This window comes from Diospyros lotus, chromosome 15 (genome assembly GCF_014633365.1).
Source record: "Diospyros lotus cultivar Yz01 chromosome 15, ASM1463336v1, whole genome shotgun sequence".
NCBI lineage: Eukaryota > Viridiplantae > Streptophyta > Magnoliopsida > Ericales > Ebenaceae > Diospyros > Diospyros lotus.
This window is the reverse complement of record NC_068352.1, coordinates 30901098-30913844: the sequence shown is the minus strand read 5'-3', so window position 1 is coordinate 30913844 and position 12747 is coordinate 30901098. Positions and strand designations below refer to the sequence as shown.

The 12747-nt window shown below is 36.5% G+C and overlaps 1 protein-coding gene across 2 annotated transcripts; it reads right to left on the bottom strand.

Annotated features, from left to right (window-relative positions):
- Window positions 1–1565: 1565 nt before the first annotated feature.
- On the bottom strand, window positions 1566–2888 carry LOC127792324 (disease resistance protein RGA5-like). Of its 2 annotated transcripts, XR_008021111.1 has the most exons (4): window positions 2766–2888; window positions 2550–2628; window positions 2045–2361; window positions 1566–1874 (listed from the first exon to the last, which is right to left on the bottom strand). XR_008021111.1 is itself a non-coding variant. In XM_052322786.1 (3 exons), exons 1-3 carry the CDS (start codon window positions 2769–2771, stop codon window positions 2123–2125), a joined length of 324 nt encoding a protein of 107 aa, XP_052178746.1. In that variant the 5' UTR covers window positions 2772–2888; the 3' UTR covers window positions 1932–2122. The 2 variants fall into 2 exon arrangements, 1 of the variants encoding a protein (XP_052178746.1); XM_052322786.1 differs by lacking the exon at window positions 1566–1874 and having other exon boundaries at window positions 1932–2361.
- Window positions 2889–12747: the final 9859 nt, after the last annotated feature.

The following is a 12747-nucleotide window of genomic DNA, read 5'->3' as shown; positions in this document are numbered from 1 at the left end:
GATAAATTTATCTGAACAATTTCAGATAAAAAGTCACATGACTTCTTTTTTAAAGATTGTTAGATAAATTTGTCAAATACAATTGAAAACATTTTTATCCGAAATTCTTTCCATATCCCACTTTTTTCAACCCAAATTTTAATTAATTAATTACCTTAATGTCACACTCTTCCAAATTTTGGTTAATTAATTATATATACACATACATTTAGGATGATCGCTCTCATGCGACCCCCGGTATTTGTGCATTCGATTACGTTAGTAAAGATAAATCGCATGTTGAGTTTTTAATCTTTGTATAGAGAAAGAATCGAATTTGTAATATATCAAACTGACACTTATATATTATTTATTCGACTGCTCAACTCATGTCCTAAGAGACTATATACATGTACACTTGTGAGGATGGTTAGCTGCCCCTTCATGTCAACCTTCTGGATTATATACACACACATATATAAATATATATAAAATCATTTTCCAATTCTTTCGAATCTGCCACTAGAAAATTGCTTGCTTCCGCTCAAGTCCATACCTTTCTGCTCGTGATGGGAAATATAACACTAATTAGTCAAATCAATCCAACCCAATAAAAGTCCGGAGTTGATCCCATCGCTATATTTTAATAAAAATAGTATGTTATATAAAAAAAAACTTCATCATATTGTATAAAATTATCGTTCATCTTATACAAAATAATGATACCTTCGTGTTGAATATAAACACTAGTTTTTAGAATCTCAATCAAACAAACAATTGACTTTCTTTCTTTTTTTTTTTTCCACAATGCAGAAGAAGAAGAGGCCATCAGTTGAAGACAAATGAAAGGTTAATGGCGAGAATGGGCTAGGCTGGGCTGGGCTGGCCTGCCTGGCTCCCCGGATGCCAGGTAAGAAGCAAGCCTAGGCCTTGGCTCCCTTCCCAGTAATTGGCACCAGAGGAGTCATGGAGACCCATCGTCTCACCACTCTCACACTCCCAAACCAAGGTAATGTTATTACATTGGTTCCCAATAATCTATTCTATTAAGATTAGTGTAATGTTTGAAAAATACTTCTAACAACTAGTACTCAGTTGTGAACTTAAAGTTCAAAATTGAGAAATAATATAAATAGTTACTAAAGTTTGTATTAAACTATAAAAAGAGTTACTGAATTCAATTTGTCATTATAAGATCATTGAACTTAAATTTAATATACAATTGTATAACAATCGTTAATTGTCATTAAAAGAGACTAACGAAACATTAATATTTTTATACTTTAATAAAAAGTTCACCAATCTTTTTATACTTTTATACAAAATTTAGTGACCATTTGTATTGTTTAGCCATCTACGTTATTAGTTATGTTAATATTTCTTTAGTCTCTTTTAACAGTAATTGATGGTAGTTATGGAATTGCATATTAAATTAAAATTTAATATTTTTTTTTTATAATTTAGTGCAAATTTTATTAAATATTTATATTATTTAGCCGATTTTAACCGGAGAAGTAGGCAATTAATGGTGTCCTAGATGACAGAAGTGGAAGAAAATAAGGATTTGTCAATTGATGAGGACGACAAATTCAATATTGTCACCCACAAAGTGTTCTTGTTTTCTTCTTTGTTCTGGTCGTACGTAGCCTCCATGTAACTAGTCAAAAGATTAGGATTTATTCTGTCGTCTTATTATTTTGATTTGTTTCTATTATAGTTAGATAATTATAAATATTATAAGATTTGAATCAGAATAATATTAAAATTTATATTCTTAATCCTATTATAACAAAGTTTATTTTGATTCTCTTGATAATTCTCTCTCTTCTCTTCTTTATTGTGGCTTTAATTCTCTCTTCTGTTTTACTTATCTTGCATCGAATTTAGCATATCACCTACAAACGATCATAGACAACTCTTGTTAATAATGGATACTAATATTAAAACATATGGAAGCAAAAACTAAACGAAATCCACTAAAACTAGTAAGTAAGATATAGATTTTTCACAAAAGATGAGACAAGGATAATATTTTTATAATTATATAATCTATATATGAACCAACCTTCTACTTCTTTAAAATACAACCATTTTCTTTTCTTTTGCTGATCATGATGGAGTGGCCACAGCAAGAAGGAAATGCTCATGGCAGGACCCAATTTGTGTAGTAATTATAAGGCGGGCCATAGGTGTAGTAATAAGGCGAGCTGACTACTACCGGCGTCTCCTCCTTCTTCTTCTCCTCAGCCGGTGCGACGCTCACCAGTTCTGCGGAGCCGACGCCCTTCCTCAGCAGGGTCGTCAGCACCACCGAGTCCATCCCTTCTCCCACCACCTCCATCTCGTCCTTGTTCTGCCCCTTCAGCGTCGCCGATGTCACCCCTTCCAAAAACAAACACGAGATTCAGAACAATAAATATACAACTGTCCTAATTAAAGACTAGTAATCTCTTATTACAAGAAGAGCTGTACATACAAGTGCATATAATATAATACTGATACAAAAGTGCCGTCGATACGACGACGTTATTCTGAACGAAAGTTCTGTATTTATGACGCTTATGTGATACCTTGAACGCCGACGGCAATGGTGAGGGCTTTGGAGCGAGACTTGCTGCTCTTCGTGCCGAATCTGACGACCACCTTTTGCTGCTTAATTGGAAGCAAGAACCCATTACAACCATTGCCAATATATATCTTAAAGATAGTAATTACGGGTTCTTGTATCCCACTGTTTGTGAGCAAAAACCAAGTTTGTAGTTAATTTTGATCAGAATATTACTTACCTTCATCGTCTTGGTTTGCTCAGAAATGTTTGGATCTGAAACCCTTAATCTGCCAGATGCAGATAATACACCTATATATATATATATATATAGAGAGAGAGAGAGAGAGAGAGAGAGAGACCGTGGAAATGCCGCGTTTGCTAAGGCTCTGCTCACGTCCATTTATACAAACTCTTGGCTGGTGGAAGGAAGCTTCGTAACATTACGGCGCCATAAAATGACGTAACAACTAGTCTTGGCTGATCGTCTTGGTTTTCTAATAAAAACTCATATCAATGATATTACTAGATTTGTCCATAATTTTAGTAATATTTTTTTTTACATATCGAATTAACGTTAATTAATTTTGGACATAAAAATTGAATGAGTTACAATTTATGTAGTCGTTTCTGTCTTAGTAAAGTTCAAATTTGGTATTTTTTTTTCTTATAATTGACCAATTAAGGGTTTTTAATTATCATTACCCTTTGAATAATTAATTAATAATATAATTTAAAGAATACCCATCGTAATTGTTACTCAAGAATATTAAACAAAATTTTTTCATGGACCATATGACTTGGATCGTGACAATCTTTTATCTTAATTTGACATAACAGTTGATTTCGAAATACTAAAATGCAGTCTATTATATAATTTTTTTATGTATAGGAAAATTTTTAATATAAAATTTTGGAGAGTTATAATTAATGGAGAATTTTATGGTAGGTAGAAACAAGTACAACTAGTCTGATTTGACCATAGTCTTGTCTTTATTGGGTTTAGAATAATGACTTGGGCCTTAAGGTCCCTTCCATGCAACAACTAGTCTGATTTGACCAGAGAACCCACACAACCAAAAAGAATTAATTAATTAAAAATTAAAATCACGACTTTGATCATTTCCAAGTCAAGCCAAGAAAACCTTGACTGAAAACTTAGGGTGATTGGTAGGGGTGATTTTTAAAGACTAGTTCTTCCTACAAAAGGAGGAAGTCTATAGTTCTAAGTGAATAGTTCAATACTCAAGTCAATCACTGTACTAAAAATAATATAATAAATAAATAATAAAATATTATACATGAGAGACCACACTTTTATATAAGCAAATTGAATGATTAGTATGATGCTATATGAATAATTAGATTCAATGCTTTAGACGAATTGGGTGAGCTAGCAATGGATATGAGTTTGGGACTAGACCCTCATTGGTACTCCTTGTTTAGATAACCTTCCAAATTTTAAAACAAATCAAACCTTTCGGACCTTAGATCAAATCTAAACTACTATATAGTTAAAATTTTATCTCTAGAAACTAGGGATCTCATCATAAAAAATAAAGCTATATTAATTTGGTTCTTTCTTTTCTAGAATTGTTTTTCCATGCATGTGGTGAGAGATTAATTTTTGTACCAATTCAAAGAAGGAAGAGTCTTTGTGTAGGACAAGTTAGTTGTCAAATACATAAATAATTGAGATGATTGCGAGATCCAGTTGCTTAAAAGTCACCTTTACTATAGACTTCATCCCAAATCTTGTGTCATTCTCAACTTACTATCATGACCCAAAAACATTAGTTGGACCAACGCGTGAACTACCTAATATGAAGTATTAAATTGAGAATCTAGAATTATAAATTGACTCTGACTTTAGAGTTCTGTAAGATCATCATTGCTCGATTGACTTAAATTTTGCTTTACCCATTCGATTTGCTTTCATTATCTAATTAAGATTACTATAATATGATCATTTATTACTATGCTAATTATTCCTATAATTGAGATTACTGTGATAATTATTCCTTTGTTATCATGTATATTTGTTAATTACGTTTATAATATTAATTGATGTGCTCATATATATATATTATTATATATTGGAGTTTCCATATATAACAAAATTTCTCTTCTTAAAACAAAATTTTAAAACCAACATCATATCTCTAATTATATTTATTCAAATATCGTATTCATTTTTAGATTTTTTTCAAAAATAAAACTTAACTTAGAAAAGAAAATGAAGTTGACTATTTTTAGTCCGAATTGACTTATTTTTTTTGTCGTACGAGCAATGTTAAATGTTCCTAACAATCTTTTGTTCCTATGCACTTTATTAAGAGACATTTAAAAATAAGTGTCATTCAGTCTGAAGGTAATTTTATTTATAGAAAATTTAATAAAAAATAAAATTCCAATGAGAGATATCATATCTGTATTTTAGGATAGAATTTAGAATGATTTAAAGGAAAAGATTATTATCTTTATTTAAAAAATGGAAAGAAAATTTATCTTTATTTGGATATAAATCTTTTAAAACAAGATATTATAAATTTGTTAATTTGTTTTAAAATATAAAACAAGATCATGTCTTTCCTTTGTAAATGAAAATCTATATAAAAAATATAATTTTTTAATTGAAAATATTAATTATCTAAACTATTTTTTAAAAATATGATACAAATTTGTCTGTTACTCTTTAGCAAAACCCTATTTTAAAAATTAAAACAATGTCGATTTAGGTTATACAATAATATCACAGTGTAAAATTGAAAATAAAAAATCAACCACTTAATAATTATTTTAAAAGTCATATCTCAAATATCATTATTTTTCAATTAAAAAATATATATATTATATAGTATGCATATGGCTTCTTGTTTATTATTTATGGAAGGTTATGAACTATACTATTTCCATTGGGTCTAGCTCAACAATAAGCTCGTTGCTCAATACTAGGCCCGATCCCCAAGCCCCATCCTATCAACGTCAGTTTAGCAACATCTCCTATCCCCTCATCGCCATGCCTAGATCCTTGCGCTCAGAACAAACTTCAACTGCCCTAAGATTCTAAACTCCTAACCTACTTGCAACAGTCGACAACACGCAATGGGCTCTCTCATTCTCTCCTATATAAGCTAGCTAACTATCGGTCAAGATATGTTCTCTCTCAGTCTGATAAAAACTCTATCACCTTAAGTTTTCACTTACTTGAGCGTCAGAGTGCTTGTAGGTGTCACCCCCACCGTGCGGATCATCGTTTCTTCAAGACCATCGTTTGATCATTATTTTTTGAGTCGAAAGGAACATTTGACGCCTACCGTGGGGCCTGATAAAACTTGCTTGCCCCATAAACTCACCAAAACATTCCAAGCCATACCCGATAATTATCTATGGCTAGAACCAAAAGCTAGAACAATATGACCCCCAACCAAGAGAACCAAAACACCCACCCTTACCAATCAGAAAACCCTGCAACCATGGAGATTTTTCTCCATACCATTCGACAGCTCGAGAACCAAGTCGTTAAGCTAGCCCGCAATCAACCATGCAACCAACATAATGGACGGGCCGACGATGACGAAGAAGCCAACAACCACCACCAACCTAAAATAACCCATATTGTTGCACCTTCTACAACTTTATACACCCCCAACCACTATTTTTCGGAGTTTACCATGTCTGTACCCTTGTCAGACGGTTTTCGTCTCCCCAACACCCTGGAGCTATACGACGGAACCACTAATCCCTAAGAGCACCTAACCACGTTTAACTCCTTAATGCTTTTGAGCGGGGCACTGATCCTATTATGTGTTGAGCTTTCCCTAGTACTCTCAAGAAATTTGCCCTACTGTTGTTCTCTACCCTCAAGCCGGATTCCATCCACGACTTCTCCAAGCTCGCTACCCACTTCCTCACTCATTTCTTCACTAATCGAGCTCACTGCAAGACCTCAGCCAATCTCATCAACCTGAAGTAGGATGAAAATGAGCCGCTACGAGATTTCTTAAATCGGTTCAATCAAGAGGCTATCTAGATTCAGAACCTCAACTTCTCAATCTCTCTACACGCCTTCATGGTAGGGTTAAAGCCCGGGCCTTTTGCTAACTCCCTAGCAAGAAAACCTCTCTTTAACCTCAGATTACGAGCAACAGGTTACATAAACGTCGAAGAGGTCTTAACTACTAGATGTAGCGACTCTCAAACAAGAGCTCAACCTTAACTAAGCCAGCAGATAGGGCCATCGGTTGAGCATCAACACTACCTCGATATGGACCCCAGTCAAAGAAGAGAAAGTCAAAAAGAGTAGGCTGGGAAAATGAGAGAACGTGAGCAAATACCTGAACCTTATCGTTTGAAATACGACAAATATGCCCCGTTAACGACTGGGAGAGATCAGATCCTCTGTGAAGTCCATAACTCGGGAATCATTTGAATCCCCAACAACCAAGGATAGTAAAACCTCACCGCCTACGTCAATACAAGTAAGCGTTGTGATTATTACTAAATGTACGATCACACAACCGAGGAGTGTGTCGCACTGAAAGACCAGATCAAGCGGTTGGTTAAACAAGGCCATCTCAACCAGTATGTCTATAGAAAAAGAAGAAGTCGGAGCAGGGAGCCGCGGGGAGATCCGGGTCAAAGAAGGAGCGGCAACCCACGGAGGAGGTCGAGAATAAAAGAGGACCATGGTGGCGGGACGGCTCCCGTTGATCAAATAAAGGGAGTCATAGCACCATTTCTAGAGGCTTCATAGGGGGAGGAGAGTCCAACAAGAGGATGGCCCACTCGATGATCTCCTTTATCGACAAAGACTTCGAGGGAATTGACCAAAACCTAGATGATCCCATGGTGATATCTGTCATGGCAGCCAACTATGTTATTAAAAAGGTACTTGTCAACCAAGGAAGTTCGTCTGACCTACTATACTTTTTTAACCTTGAAGAGGTTAAAAATTCCATAAGAAGAGCTCAAACCGTTCCACGAAAGTTTTGGTTAATTTTTTCGGGGAATAGGTGCACGTTAAGGGGTACATCAAGTTGCAGACCACGTTTGGGACAACTTCCCTCCTTAGGACCATCATCGTTAAATATCTTGTTGTCGACTGCCAGACTCCATACAATGCCCTACTTGGATGCCCATCCCTCAACGCTCTAGGCGTAATCGTCTCCACACCTCTTCTAGCGATGAAGTTTCCAATATCGGCCATCGAGGTTAGAGTTGTCCATGCCATTCTCAATTTTCTAAAAGCAAACTATCGAAATAAAAAAATGAAAATGAATTCAAAACTCAAAATCAAAAATTAAAAAGTAAAGAGATCGTAGCCTAATTTTTTTTTTTGTCTCCCTTTAAAATTTTAATTTTACCCATTCGTCTCTAAAACTTTTAAGATTTTTACAACATTAATTATATTGTCAATGTATGTCTCTTAACATTAATCATCCCCACTTGTTGGTTATGAGATTTTAATAAAAGTTTTGACGACAACATAATGATAATATTATGTGATTCTTTTTATTGTGCATGTCCCATAATAATAGGCATATTTTATGTGCCCCTGGACAATATTGGCCCAATCTTGACTCTTGGTTCATAGCCTAATCTCGGCCCTCGGCCTACTGTTCGATCTCGACCCAATCTAGACTTTGCACCAGTCTGCAACAACTATCATCACCATTATATGTTGTAAACGCATCACGCATGTATGTAGGAGGACCTCTCCTCCTTCTATATAGACCAGTTCTCTCTAGAGCCAATATATGTTCTTCTCTAACCTATTGATACTCTATCAACTTGTTCTCTTACTGATTTGAGTGTCAGAGTGCTTGCAGGTTCCAACCACCCTTTAATGGACCAATCACCGGAGCCTATTCCTTGTTGTTGCAAGCTCACCTTCTTTTTTTTCTGTAAATAAAATATTTTATAGAACAAAAGAGCCCAGCGCAAAAGCGGCTAAAAAAACAATAGGGAAATACCCTGAGCAGAGAACAAAGTGTCCTGCCTATTCTATCCCGCAAGTGGACAGATCATGACAAGTAATATAGTAATGAATAGAGTGTCGTACCCACGAGGACTAACTTTTGATGTTTACTCTCACTAATTTAAGCTTAACCTAACACACACATTAACAAAGACTTCAACTGTAATGAAAACTAGTTTACTAATAAAAGATGCAAACAAAACAATTTCTTTGATTCAAAAACTCTTAAAGTTAAGACACTAGGGTTTGTGAATCCACCATCGGCCTTCTATGATTTAATTATTCATTACTCGGGTCTTGCTATTCCTTATCTTAGGTTGAAAATCGATAATCCAATTACAATCAAAAGCCTCTCTTGATGGTTATTCAGTTCTATGTATATACATGAGATTAACTATCTCTGATTAACCTTCGAACATATAACATGCATTCAATCACGGAGATCATCACAAAAAGATTTCATAGGGCATAATGATATCTCTACCTATTATAGGACCCTACGTTGTTAGCTACCATGTCTAATCCATATTGAATCTCTCGAAAGTAATACAAATCACAAATATGTTTTAATGGTCATCAAGCATCAAAACAGCATTAGGAACATAGCAAACAATCAACCCGAATGGATAAGAAAATAGCAAACTGAATAACTTTAAATCAAACCATTGAAAGTCGAGGTTTTATCATTCACCCTAGTTATAAAAACTTAGCAATGCATTCTTATAATCAAAAGAAAAAGAAAAGAGTTGGAATCCATAGTAAAGAATTGAAGAAGAAAAGAAAAATACAACCCAATAGTAAAATCTTCAATCTTCCGTCCGCTTCTCTTTCATGCCCCCAAAACTCCCAAAACCCATAAGAATAAGTCTTTATATAGTGGTTTTTAGGTTATTAAAGTCATGCATAGTGAAAACTCTTATTTTTCATTGATTTGGACGGAGATGGGCCGAAATCGAGCTTTGATTTGAAGTTCAGAATGCTACCGCGGTCCTACCACGGTATGCTTGTTGCTGCAGACCCGTGAGCTCTAGATAGCAATTCCTAAAGCGGTCCTACAGCGGTATGCATTTCGCTGTAGGACCGTGAGCTCCAGAAACTAAACCTTAAAGTAGTCCTACAGCGGTATGCATACTGCTATAAGCCTGCTAGCCTTCTTATTTGGCCTCTTGTTTTATCATCTTCCACTTTTTGGCTCTTGATAATCTTTTGCTTTCTTTTGCATTGATACCCGACCTTGCCTCTAAGCTTTATTTCACTCCCATCATGCACCAAAATCACTCTTTTTGCTCCAAATGTATTCAACACATGCTCCACATCTACATAACCATATATAGAACCAAATCAAGTAGAAATCATGCTCATTGAATGTATAAATGCTAAGTTTATAGATCAAAATAAGTGTATAAAAGATACTTATCACAAAGCTACAACACCAACAAAATGAGAGAGAAGAAAGACAGAACACACCGCCACAAACATACGCGGTAAAAAAAAGGCACAAACGGCCAACACTGAGAAAATAAAAGAACCAAAGACATAAACCATCAAAGCAACTAAAGACCTACAACGAGACCTCCCAGTGAGAAAGATCAGGTACTCGGACAAGCGCGGAAGCATGTATGAGGGAGACGCCAGAAACGAATCAGGGCAATGCTCTACAGGGACCTAGAAAACTGCATGGAGGACAGCCTCACCCAAACCACTTGCCGAATCTGGTACGCAAGCTAAGTCGAATGACGCTCACTATCCCGAAAGCACCAGTTGTTACGCTCATGCCAAATAAAATAGACAGCCACCTGAAGAGTAAGACGGTGAGCCACTACCCACGGAGATTTACCATGCAACCGATGAGCAGCCTAGCAAACACCCCGCTCCCAACTCCTCTAAGGCCAAGCAAACTTCACATGACGTCTAAGATGCTGTAAAACCTGTCTAGAATAAACACAGCTAAAAAATAAGTGGTTATGGCTCTCCATCGCGCACCTACACAAGAAACAATTGTTAGGAAAAGCTAAATATAGGTTTAATCGATCCAAAGTAGAAAGGTGCTCCTTAATGGCAAGCCAAAGGATAAAAACATAAGATGGGACCCTAGAAGAGTGCCAGACTAAATGAAACCAAGGAACCCAAGCTCTCCTACATCTCAACATACTCATAGCAAAGCGGACCGAGAAACAACCGTCAGGCACAGGGATCCACCAAGGGAGGTCAGGGACAAGAATACTAGGAGGACTCGGCAAAGACTCCACAATCAGCTAAGCTTCCCTAGAGAACTGCACAAGGGGCCACAACCAGGTTCCCCGAGAGATAATGGAGGAGACCTTAGCTATAGAAGAGAAACCCGTCCTCCTAGGAAGGGAACGAGAAAAGTAATCAACCAGCACACCGAAGGGATGCCATTGGTCATGCCAGAGAAAAACACGATGACCATTGCCAATTTTCCAACCAAGAAGCGGACGAACAACGCCCCTAAGGTTAAGGATCCTATGCCAATACCACGGACAAGAGTAAGGAGGCATAAGAAGCCAGAAACAAGAGTCCTTAATACGGTACGAGTGGATCCATCTAATCCAAAGGGATTTAGAAGAAGCATGCATGAGGCGCCAGATCAATTTGGCTGCAAGAGCTTGGTTCCAGGTATAGAGGGGGTGCAAACCAAGGCCTCCCTGATCTTTTGAAAAACAAATATCAGACCAAGCAACCTTAGCTTTATAAGAAGACAAGTCCGGGCCATCCCATAAGAAAGCACAAATGACTTTCTCCACCTCCTTAAGAACCTTCTTGGGGAGCACAAAAATCGACGCCCAAAACACATGAATGGTAGATAAGACAGAATGGACAAGCTGGAGGCGGCCCGCAAAAGAAAGGAGGCGACCCCTCCAAGAAGCAACTTTGGAATGAACACGGTCCAAGATAGGATGACAATCATTATAAGTAAGCTGCTTTGAGATAAGAGGAATCCCAAGATAGCAAATAGGAAGAGAGCCTTGCCTAAAACCTGATTCCTGTACTAGAGAAGCACAAAAATCAAGGTCAGTACAACAAACAAAGCAATCACTTTTAACTGGATTCGCCTCTAACCCAAACATCATAGCAAAGCGATCAAGGCATTGCTTTAGGATGCAGATCGAAGCCAAGTCGCCATCGGAAAAAAACATGAGGTCATCAGCAAACATAAGCATGGTAATATCTAACCTATCACACTTCCAATGGATGCAAGCTCACTTTCGACCATCTCTTCGGACAGGAAGGAACATGCCACATTCTCCACTTTCTAAGCAAACATAAAATATTAATAATTGATTTGTAAAACTTTATTTTTACTTCATATTCTTTCCCCAGCAGCCATATAGAGATAGACACATTGAAGCATGTGACTTTTAATTGAGCCCACACGTTAACTACCTAAATTGAGGATCTAGAATTATGGATTGACTTTGACTTTCAGGGTTGTGTAAAATCATCATCACTCCATTGATTTAAAATTTGCTTTATTAATAGATTTATCGATTCCATTCACTTTCATTATATAATAATTAAAATTACTATAATATGATCATTTATTACTATGCTAATTATTCCTATAATTGAGATTACTAAGCTAATTATTCTTTTGTTATCATGTATATTTGTTAATTACATTTTTAATATTATTTGAGATATATATATATATATATTAGAGTTTCCATCATTATTATAGACCAAATTTTCATAGAAATAGTAATTCCACAAAACAGTCCAAAAGTTTGTGAAATGTTCTATAAAATGGTCGGAAACGCATTGCCAGAGATGAGAGGCTAATAGAGGAAGGATACAACAACAAAAGGAGAGGTGTGCAGCAGCAATGAAAGGCGACGAAGAAGGAAGATGCACTGACGGTCGGTGGCGAGAGACAAGGTGACAACAACAGAGGAAAGGGTGTGCAGCGACGACAGGAGACGCCAAAAAGGAAATATGCAATGGCGGTTGGCGGCATCAAGACAATGGTGAGAGTAGGGGTGTGCAATCGGTTTAACCGAATCGAACCGGCCGATTTTCGATAAACCGAATCGAACCGGCTCTAAGTATATACCCGAACCGAACCCTAAGCTAACCGAAATAACCAAAACCAACCAAACCGATTTTAAACTTCGGCTAACCAAACCGACAACCGAACCAGAAAAATCTACCTAAAATCGAATCAAACCGAACCGAATTAAAACGAAAACCGAGCTACCCGAACCGAAAACCCACCCAAAACCAA

Excerpts from the sequence above, each read along its gene's own strand:
- LOC127792324 (XM_052322786.1), bottom strand. Across the intron at positions 2,362-2,549 it reads CATTGCCGTCGGCGTTCAAG|GGGTGACATCGGCGACGCTG; the intron begins GTATCACATAAG and ends TGTTTTTGGAAG.